The sequence below is a fragment of the Cercospora kikuchii genome (genome assembly GCF_019650295.1).
Source record: "Cercospora kikuchii DNA, contig_00005, whole genome shotgun sequence".
NCBI lineage: Eukaryota > Fungi > Ascomycota > Dothideomycetes > Mycosphaerellales > Mycosphaerellaceae > Cercospora > Cercospora kikuchii.
The window spans coordinates 2739910-2750421 of record NW_025408586.1 but is presented as its reverse complement, the minus strand read 5'-3'; the positions used below and the strand labels follow the sequence as shown (position 1 = coordinate 2750421).

At 52.0% G+C, this 10512-nt stretch overlaps 5 protein-coding genes across 5 annotated transcripts; 3 read left to right on the top strand and 2 right to left on the bottom strand.

Annotated features, from left to right (window-relative positions):
• Positions 1–361: 361 nt before the first annotated feature.
• On the bottom strand, positions 362–1987 carry CKM354_000882200 (protein kinase RIO1; the record flags this gene model as incomplete). Its single annotated transcript, XM_044804217.1, has 1 exon — positions 362–1987. The coding sequence occupies one exon, from the start codon at positions 1985–1987 to the stop codon at positions 362–364; it is 1626 nt and encodes a 541-aa protein (XP_044660152.1).
• Positions 1988–2177: 190 nt separating this feature from the next.
• On the top strand, positions 2178–3740 carry CKM354_000882100 (uncharacterized protein; the record flags this gene model as incomplete). The annotated part of the gene is made up of 1 exon (XM_044804216.1): positions 2178–3740. One exon carries the CDS (start codon positions 2178–2180, stop codon positions 3738–3740), a length of 1563 nt encoding a protein of 520 aa, XP_044660151.1.
• A 2528-nt stretch (positions 3741–6268) lies between these two features.
• CKM354_000882000 (YEATS domain-containing protein YAF9) lies at positions 6269–7087 on the top strand (the record flags this gene model as incomplete). The annotated part of the gene is made up of 1 exon (XM_044804215.1): positions 6269–7087. The coding sequence occupies one exon, from the start codon at positions 6269–6271 to the stop codon at positions 7085–7087; it is 819 nt and encodes a 272-aa protein (XP_044660150.1).
• Positions 7088–7416: 329 nt separating this feature from the next.
• Positions 7417–8255, top strand: CKM354_000881900 (uncharacterized protein; the record flags this gene model as incomplete). Its single annotated transcript, XM_044804214.1, has 2 exons — positions 7417–7751; positions 7847–8255. 2 exons carry the CDS (start codon positions 7417–7419, stop codon positions 8253–8255), a joined length of 744 nt encoding a protein of 247 aa, XP_044660149.1.
• A 673-nt stretch (positions 8256–8928) lies between these two features.
• Positions 8929–9849, bottom strand: CKM354_000881800 (uncharacterized protein; the record flags this gene model as incomplete). The annotated part of the gene is made up of 1 exon (XM_044804213.1): positions 8929–9849. One exon carries the CDS (start codon positions 9847–9849, stop codon positions 8929–8931), a length of 921 nt encoding a protein of 306 aa, XP_044660148.1.
• Between the last annotated feature and the right edge of the window lie 663 nt (positions 9850–10512).

Sequence of the window (10512 nt, the reverse complement as noted above, 5' to 3'; positions counted from 1 at the left end):
TGCCAGTAGTACCCGGTACTTGGTAACCATCACGCGTATGAGAGCTGCCCCACATGCTGGCATTGCCTGAATGTGGCTGCAGATCGCGTCGTGACCATTCACACACGCCTCACTTGAAGGCTGTTCTGCGTAGTTATTGGTGGCCTCAATCGAGTTGTGGCTGCAGGATATGCCGTGATCTCTCAGCCACCTTGATCTGGATTGACTCGATATTGTTTGCGGGCACGTTCCAGACTCTTTGCAAGTGGTTCATCGTTCAAGAGCATACTCCAGGCCCAAGTGGGGTACAGATGCCTGTTTGAGACACGATTGCATTGTAACAACTGCATGCCAATCATCTGCGTGGACAAGGCCTCTCAGCCTACTTCTTTCCTCTCGAGCTGGACGAGATCATCTTTTTCTTAACATGCTTGGGTATCTTTTCCTTCCTCTTCTCCCTCTTCTCTTCCTTGACAGCTTGCTTGTGCGCTTTCTTTGCTTCCTTGTCCTCGTGCTTCTTGCCTCGCGGAGGACCCTTGTCGAAGGCGCTTTCGGACACTTGGCTCCCAGAGTCATCCTCCGAATCAGCATCGTCGTCTTCATCATCCTGCTCAGATGACTCTGAATGGTCCGCACCGTTCTTTACAGTCTTGTCTGCCAGCAAGTCTTGGTAAACAAGCCCATCGCCTTCTCCCTTGTTGATGACCTCGGCATCGCGTTCAATGTCGTAGACTTCTCGTAGCGTTTGTGGAATGTACTGCTGACGAAAGACTTCATCGTCGACCTCGGTATCCTGCTTGCCAGCTTGTGCTTCCACTTCAAACATTTTCTCCAGTGTCTCCTTCATACCCGCCATTTCTGTGCTTCCACTTCCTGCCATGATGAAGCCAAAGACAGATCGCTCTGACAGTGTATCGACTCCTTTGCGCTTGAAGAAGTCGGATACGTTCTTGATATCCATGCGCAGAAATTCCAGTGATCTGGGATGATCGTGTTCCACCGATTGCGAGACATCGATCACGTACAGCGTGTCTTTGTAGTACAGCAGATTGTACTCCGATAGATCTGCATGCACCAATCTGCAGACCTGATACAAGATTCGCATGTAGCTGAGCAGCTCAACGTAGATTGTCGACCATTTCTGCGCAATTTCCTCTGGCGTCCTCGTCTCGTCAAACTCAACATCACGTAGCCGCGGTGCTGGATACCCTTTGCTGTTGCCGAGGAACGACATGACTAAGACGTGTGCCTTGAGATATACTGGCTCCGGACAAGGTATGCCAGCTTGATGTATCCTTCGCAGATTCCGGAACTCTTTCTCTGCCCAGACTTTGACCATGGCTCGGTTTGAGCTCTTGTTGTAGCCACTCCTGAATCTGTGCTCGCCCGTCACGTACTTGTCTCTGTCTTTAAACACCAGAATGCTTGTCTTGTAGACCTTGATCGCTCGGTTGAGCACCTTCTCGCCTTCTTCAGGGATTGTCGCCGCATGATAGACATTCGCCTCTTTTCCTGTTGATAGCACACCGTTGATCTCGGACACGATATTTCTGTTCAACAATTGCAGCAAGATCATCCGTGTTCGTGGATCAAGCACCTGCTCGCTTGTGGCTCTATCCGACTTTTCAGCACCTCCATGGCTTTTTGTGGCGCCGCCCTCGATGGCATTGACATTCAACTTCGCAGTATGTCGTGCCAAACTCTTGATGTGGTCGTCTATGGCTGCTTTCGTGTTGAGCTGGGGATTCGTCTTTGGTTTCTGGTCTGCGGGGATGGAGTTGTCGTTGAGTTTTCGTTGGCGATTGTATGCTTTCGTGTAGTCTGACGGGTTTGAGGCAGATATTTCCGTTTCAGAAAGGTCGGATTCGAACAGATCATCGTAGTCCTCATCCTCCTCCACGACGTCGTTGGTAGCGGGGTCGTTGGCAGATCCCGGCATGGCATTTCTGTCGCCAACGTAGCCTTCGTTCTCGACATATTGCCGAGGTGGCTGGTGAGGTGCCGCCATTGCTGCTCGGTGTTGTCGTGAGAGAAGAGAAGAAAAAAGTGATATTCAGGAACGAAGAGTCACAAAGTTTCGGTGGTGGCGCTGACTTGCATGTGAATCGAGGAACAAGCATCATTTGGTGGGGGACTTGCGGCTCCACCGACCACTTCACTTCACCTCTTGCCTCCCACACCGCCTATCGCCATCGACGATGAGTGTGGTGGCGAGGCGACCCAGCGTCTGCCTCACCTGCCAGGCCCGCCAGCTTCGACTTTCCCGCCGCCGACTGACCACCGCGCCGCGACGCGGCCATCCTGAGACATCACTTGCTGTCCGCCCCGAGGACGATGGCTTTCTGCTCGACTCGCCGCCACACAACTCCCGAGGCTTCTACTCGAAGAAGACGCTGCGGCAGCTGAGACACCATGGAGAGCCTGTGCCAGAGGATGCGCTGCGCGAGGTGGCATTGAGAGAAGCAGCGCTCAGCTTCGAAGCACTGTTTCGGGAGAAAGATGCGCGATTGAGGACACTCCGATCGCTGTCAAACCCATGGCCGGGCGTGCAGCAAGGTAGAGTACGCTTCCGCGGTCCGCCTCGCCTGCAGAGACCTGACGATGCTCCCATCTCGCACGCCACATTTCGCCAAAACATGAAGTTGGCTGTGGGACAGAAAGCGATTCGCTCTGTCCTGAGGTCGCAACTGCTGAGATGCGAATGGCCACGGGATGTGTTAAGGGTGGTCGCCGTGGCAATGCTGGACAGTCAATCTGCCATGAATCTGATGCATCTCTACGAACCGATCATGAGAGCGCTCTATCGATGCCGCAATAACGTCACTGATCCCGAAGTACTGAACACATTGCATGCCATTATCATGCGGTATCGCTTTGCCAAGCTGGACGTCGAACCGCAACTGCTGCACATGACTTTGAAGTTCGCTGCCCGAAGCAGAAGCAAAGCGGCAATGCAGAGATATCTGAAGATGATAAAAGAGACCGGCCTGGGCATGACTAGTAATCTTTACAGGTCGGTCATTGCAAAATTCAGTATTGGACACCGAGGACTTGGTGAAATCCGCAATGGCAGATGGAGGAGATCAGATCTACGAGAAGTCCTTCTTGGGTTCAAGGACTGCCTCGATCTACCTGAGGAAGATCAATATCACTTCGGTACATTCCTCGTTCGCGAGGACTGGCAATTTCTTCATGGCTGGGTTGCTGTTCTGGCACGCTGTCGAGAAGCTGATGCAGTATGGAACGAATGGCTGTTGTGGAAAGAATCCAAAGCATATCAGCAACCTCGCAGACTTCTCGTTATTGGCGAGGAGAACGTCAAGAGGCAGACTATACCCATGACGAATAAGCTTCGAGGGGTGTATTGGTTCGTTGAGCAGATGGTATATGCAGGCGACATCAAGAGAGCTTGGGAAATCATGCGTGAGACAGAGGTTCCTCTCAATCGATTGAAGCACAGAATCAGAATGCGCATGCTGGATGAACCCGAACATGCCGATTTGTGGAATGATATGATGCGAGAGGAAATGTTAAAGAAATACGACTTTGACCTTGCGCGGATTGAGCAAGGTTTTGGTGTTCGATGGGTTGAGGGGGAAGACGGAGAAGGGCGCCATGAGTTGTGTATGGACCAAGAAGAGGCTTTGGACAGACTCGCTTCGGATCGATTGAAATGGGAGGAAGAGAATGGATATCCTTGGGAAGAGAACCCCATTCTGTCGCAGAACGAGAGGAAGTTGCACGATGCGGAAGAAAGCTGATTTGGGAGTTGAACGGCGAGGATGAATGGGTGGTTAGGCTAGCATATGATACCCTGGAGCACGAAATCACGACTCTTTACGATACTGCTTGTGGCCGAAGTGCTCCTTGCTGTCGCTTCATGCAAGCCTTGGCAGGAAAACCCCGCCACAGCTGCGCGTGGAGCCGAGAGCTCCTCACTGCGCACCTTCCTCAGCTTGTTGACGCTTCAGTTGAAAGTGCTCCTTTGTCCATGCAACCACTCCAAGACCCCGAGCAACAAATACGGCTTCTCAGGTTGCTACCTGGGCGGCAAGATGAAGTGGTTGCTCTTGAGCTGAAAACCTTTTACCGTGGCAAGGAGCCTGGATACAAGGCGATCTCGTATACTTGGGGCGACCTGGACAACCAGAAAGAAGTTCTAGTTGATGAAGTGCCTCACTTAGTCACGCTCAATTGCCACTACGCACTGTGGCAAACTAGGCTCCATTATGCACATTCTTGGATCTGGATTGACTCGCTTTGCATCAATCAGAACGACTTGACTGAAAAGGGATACCAAGTCAAGTGCATAGGGATTACATTTGCGTCTGCACATCTCGTGCTCTGCTGCATCGGCTGTGACAATGATGATGTAGACACGATCGACGGGATCTGGCCTGGTATGCTTGTGGAGAAGATTTCGGAACACAGCGCCGTCGATAAGACACTGGGCTACTTCCACAAGTTCTTTCCTCGACCTCTGACGAATCTGCATTCGTATTCAGCTGGGCTAGTGAAGCTGAGGACGGCTTGTCAACATTTTTGCAACCGTCGCTATTGGAAACGTCTCTGGGTCTTGCAAGAATGCAAGCTAGCCAAAAGAAAATTGATGCTTTGTGGGCGGAGAAAAGACTCAACCATACTGCTTGAGAACCTAGATGTCCTAGGCCCGCATTTGTTGCCGACCATGTCTTTTCATTACGCGCTACTATTCTCTTTCGATGGACGCCAGAGACCTATGAATTCGGAAGGTTTCTCATTTGAGCTTCTGACCCGACTTGGCTGTAGCGATGCCCGTGACCGTGTTTATGGCACGCTCTCTTTCATCAGGTGGACGGAGAACGACAACCTCATCTATCCTGATTACACAAGGTCTGCACTAGACCTGGCTCGCAAATTGCTGCCTTTCGCTGCTCAGCACCACCAAGAACTTCAGCTCCTAGCGATGTTGAGAATCGACAGCAGTGACTTGGCTTTGCGTCAACTCGTAACAGAAAGGCTGACTCTGCCATCGTCTTCGCGCTCCAGCATCGCAAGGTTGATGGACTGTGAAAGAATGATACAGAAGTTTGTGTGCGTGGTTGAAGATTGCCAAGGACAATTCATCTGCTCAAACGCAGCGCCACATACATGGGCGGAGCGCTCATTAGGTCTCGAATTTCTGGATCATGATTTATCTCAAGCCAGCTTGAGAGGAAGTCATGAACTGGTCGATCGAGTCAGGGAGGCTATCGACGACCAGACAATGCGCCCGCTTTTCCACGATTCACGAGCCATGGCTCTCCTTTGCCCCACTGCTCGGGTAGGCGACCTTCTGATGATTGCAGATGATATCAGCGCATGCCTCATTCTTCGCACGACGTACCACCATGGCAAATATCAGATTGTCGGCCAAGGTCTTCTTCTTCAGAGTTACTACAGACTTCCTGCATATACCATCGGCGCCGCAAAGATACACACTACCATCGATGATTTACTAGTCTTCTGGGCGCAAGACCTGTCACTACCCTCGACAGAATTTTCAAATTTGGGTGTCGTCGGTATTGATCACCGTGCGCGGTTGGAAAGACTGTGGACGAGGATTGATGGCGAGCTGACGATCAGGCCGGCGGATTAGGGATAGTGCTGCTGGCATCTTCGCATAGTCCAACGAGTAAGGGGATAGGATCTGAGAGAAGGGAATAGTCATAGATGTTGAAGATGAAAGCGGCGCGGAGCCCTAGATTAGTAGGAGTCTGAGTCGGCTGCATGACTCACGCTAAGTGCGCGAGGACAGGAGTCCTCACGATACGTGGATTGGAGTTCGAGAAAAGAACTTCGACAATGTGCGAAGTGTTGATCCAGTAAATCGAGAGTTCATAGGATTTATTCTTGTCTTAGGAAGTATTATATCAGGGATCCCAGACGTTCGATGTCTGATCATCGCACGAGCGATGAATCACGTCGCTGGATGGGCGTCTATCTTTTCCTGGCAGTTGGGCAAAGTTCTGTGATCGCGAGCGCTGTCCGAGTAAGCCATACTGGCTGTGGCGCAGCGCCCGGCGAGGCAGCGTGCCGGCACAATTAGACTCTATGCTCGGAGACGGGCGTGGCGTAGACGAGGAACGAGATTTGCTGATGATGCATTTGCGGATGCAGAGGAGGAGAGGTGAAGAGGAATCGCAAACAGGGATGTGACCTGAACTCCACTTTCACGTGCGGCTTGGCATTCGCGGCGCGTTTGGTCAGTCGCGTCCTCACTTTGTGCTCCGCATCTCTGGTCGTCTCATCCAACCCCACTACCGCCGATATGCCCGCGGCAACATCGAAGCGCGTGCGTGGCATCAAAATCACGCGCCACTTCATCATCGGGAACGAAGCGCACGTCCTTCCATACTCCGGCTATCCAAATCCACCACCAGAAGGGCACACGAAAGGCTGGAAAGTCTATGTCCGCCCTCTTCCCAATGGACCCGACATCACGACATGGCTCAAGAAAGTCCAGTTCAAACTCCATCACACCTACGCCGATGCCTCGCGCACCATCGAATCTTCTTCTTTGCTCGACCCTGCGACAGGCGCTGCGAAGAAGGACATTAGCTTTGAGGTGGCAGAAACGGGCTATGGCGAGTTTGCAGTGGAGATAAGACTCTACTTCGCACCAGAGAGTGGAGAGAAGGCCATCTATCGGGAGCACTATCTTACCCTCTCTCCGTACGGAGATGAGAAGCAGAAAGCGAGGCAAGAGAAGGATAACTTTGTCGTCGCGGAGCGATTAGAGACAATCGAATTCAATGAACCTACATCGGATTTCGCGAAAATGTTGATGAGCGAGGATCAGTTCAATTGGTTGAAGGTGAAGAAGGGAAGGGGCAAGGGAAAGAAGCCGGATTTTGTGTTCGAGGGTAATGTCGAGCCAAGTTCGCAGTTGCCTGAGAAGGCCTTGCCTGGTAGTGGCGAGGGAGCAGGCATGAGTGGTGGTGCTTGGAGTGTGCAGTATGAGAAGCAAGTGCTTGCGCAACTGGAGAAGAGCAAAGAGAAGATCGATGAGATGCTGGAGGAAGAGAAGAAAAAGATGGAGGAGAGAAGAAAGGAGCTGGAGAAATTGGGTGCTACGATCAAGACCTAGAAATGCCAGAACTGGTCTGGTTTGCAATGTGTTATGATCGCCGAAATGCGACATGATTTTAAGCGAGGCGTTTGGCGCATGTGCTGCGATCACGGACAGCAAGCAACGATATGAAGAAGGCTAGCGTGACAGAACTTCTCACACTTGGAGTTGGAAGTGTCTCCTTCCAGTCTGGACACTTTTAGCGAACTGTTCGAGGCTGTTCTGGCAGTGCGAAGCAGGACAACAAAGCATTTACCTGTCACGAGACAAACTTGCTGCGAAGCTTCAAGTGGCTAGCTCCCAGTTCAGCATCGCGAACGAACCCTAGCTACAAGCTCAACTCACAGATGGCGCTCGCTGCGATGCGTCGTGCCGATCTTTCTGCACTTTTGCGTAAAAGCCGGGAACATCGAGAGCAGATGTGGAAGTGCTTCGAATCACTCTCTCCGGAGCTCGTACAGGAGATCTTCGGCTATGTCATGGGCGAGAGTTACCAGCCAGTCGATGCTAGCGATACCACGGTCCTCTTCGACAGAATCTATCGCAAAAATGACAACATCCCGAGCTGTCTTGCCGACATAGCAGTCAATGTGTACTTCGAAGTCAACACCTTCAACCTTTTCACGACGCAGCCACTGACGGACGCTGCAATAGACCCTTCGATCGATATGACCAACGGCTGGTTCTTCGACCTCCACTTTCCAAGCCCTTTCTCAAACATTAGACGAATCGAGATGCCTGCCTCACAGTCAAAGAGGAGAACGAGTTACGCTACAGTTCTGGACTGACAGAGCAGAATATTGTGCTTTTGAGAATTGAGCAGCGACTGAGCCTCGTCGTGGAAAGGCTCCGGGCTTTGAAGTATCTTGCAGTTTTCTTGTGTCCAGTCAAAGCGCACGGAGATGCTTTGCAAGGCACACGCTACACATACAGCCATCTCAGGAACCACTTGGCCCTTGACAGCGCTGCTAGGATTGTCTCAATCGCGCGCGCACTGAATGTCTCGGAGGTCGCTCTGGGCTTTGATGGTAATATCGGTCAGTTTCTGCGTGGGAGGATGAATGGCATCGCGATGACGGAGATCGAGCTTGCAAATGCTCTCAGGCGCCTACCGCGACAGAGGACTATTCTCGTCAAGGGGACGGAGAAAGGGTACCAAGGATCCAGTGCTCGTCGTTCGGCGTGAGCGCGCCGTGCCTCCGCGAACCTGAGCAACAGTGGCTAGCAGCCAGTGCTCCCGAATCATGCACAACAATGAGCTGCAGGTAAAGGCTCACAATGCGACTCGAGTTCATCTTGCGCGCCCGCATTCAAGCGGCTGCAGCAATTTGGTACACGAGCAGCGTGATAAAACTGAAGAAAGGCCACGAAGCGCTGCACACGACACGATAAGCATGAACAAATTCTGCACTTGCACTAGATGGCATTGAGCTTTCGCAATCGCATGTTTGTAGCATTGATGGAATTGACTGATACGATGAATGATAGAGATAGACCTTCAATGGTTCGTGCGTGTAAGCAGCGGTGCGATGCGCGACTAAAATGATCACGCAAATCTTTCTCTTCTGCCATCGTCGTCGCTATTGTATTGTTGATGGTAGAATTCGTGGTCCCAAGCAGCTGAATTCCATCCGAGAATCGCTTGCCCACGTGCAATGTGGCCAATGTTGTGACAAACCGAGCTGGCCTAAGCGTGCGGATTTGGACGGGAAAGTGATGATTCGATACAAAATTCCCGATCCAATCCAGTGATGTGCCACTCTTCGAGAGCCGGATGAATGCGCATGTGTTCGATACTCGTCTCGCGTTGCCTAGACCATTTCGAAACCCATAATCACATGATCATCATCTCCAGGAGTTCAATCTTTTGGTGATCCATTACCAGTACCGCCACCACGAACCCGACGAGTCGAATTGCCGAGAATGCCATTGTATTCGCTGATGTCATCATCATCCCGGCCGATAATAGAGGATCGCCGCAGAGCATTGCGTAGCAACGGGCTCTGAAGCTCGCCAATCCTTCGACCGAAGATGTGCTCAGCTATGCCTCTGGCTAGGCCAGTACCGCCAGCAGGAGACTTGAAGCCATTGCTACTGTCGTCGGGCAGACCGCCGGACATGCGATAGTCCTGCTCTGCTTCGCTCGGGCTCGTCGAACGGATTCTGCCAGGAGATTGCAATGCGCGCGGAAACTCGAACTTTTTGAACACTGGACGTTCCGAGGCTTCCTCTCCGCTGCTGCTCAGGTCGAACACGTTTCCTCGATCTTTTGGAGGGGCCTTCTTTGCCTTATTCTTCTTCGCTTCGCTGTTGATTTTCTTCCGCGCGATACTCATGATCTTGATGAGAAGGTGATTAATATCCGTTTCGAAGGTTCTGCCATCCGGATATCGGAGACCTTCCCATCTCTCCCCGCTTAGCATTTCCTCGAACTCAGTCTCCTGCTCCGCGAGCTTGGTGCGAAGCTCCTTACGAGGAATTGGGGATTGCGCCTTCATGATATGGTAGGCGGCGTGCTTGATCATATCCAAGTCGATGTCGTCGCATCGGAGAATTTCCATCATCTTCTGGTTCGAAAGCATGAGAGCTGGATGCAGTGGTCCTCCTCGAGGATTCTTGTTATTGCCGCCTCCACCGCTGCTGCCACTGCCACCTCCACCGCCGCCGTTGGCATTGCTGCCTCCTCCACCGCCGCTTCCTTTGCCACGAAGTGGACCTCCTTTGCCTGGAGTATGTTGTCGTGGTGGCGCCCGTGGACATTCGCTCTTGATGCGGACCATGATGCCGGTTCGAGCGGTTCTTGCTGACGTTTAGTGTGCTGGCCGATGCCGAGGTTGCACGGGGTTTGAGAATATTTGGAGATGCTCAACCCTGGGGATGTTGGTATGATAATGTTTTCACTGTATGGGAGCTCAGCATGAAATGAGGTAGTTTCAAGTAGCAGCTCGGATACAAGTGAGCTCACTCTCCTGTGTTGCGTGAAGACCCCACCATCCTTCAAGCTGCTCATGTGACCTCCTTTCTGGTTTCATGGTGAGGTGTGACAGGAACACATCCTGTCTACTTAGAGCAAACGCCGCCCGCGATCCAGATGTGATCAGGAACACCCAAGCGGAAGAGTGCCGTGAAGGCATCTCGGTCACAATTGCCATGACCATAGCATGCGGACCTTTCTGATGCAAGCGCTTTTCGCTTGTTGAAAGATCAGGTCGTCCCTTTACGAGTGACTTAACATATGTCGATGACTCCATTGCCATTTGTAACGTAGACCGCCCAGCTTGATGCGGTGATCTATTGTCGTGGCCATTGATGCGACCAAACACAACGCTCCCGACCGGTCGCTGTCAGCTGGAATCGAGATGGATCTTCCGCTTCCGAGTCCAGCAGCTTGCAGGAGCTTGTAAGTGGAGGAGTATCCCAGTATACTGCGCTTTCGGTACTGC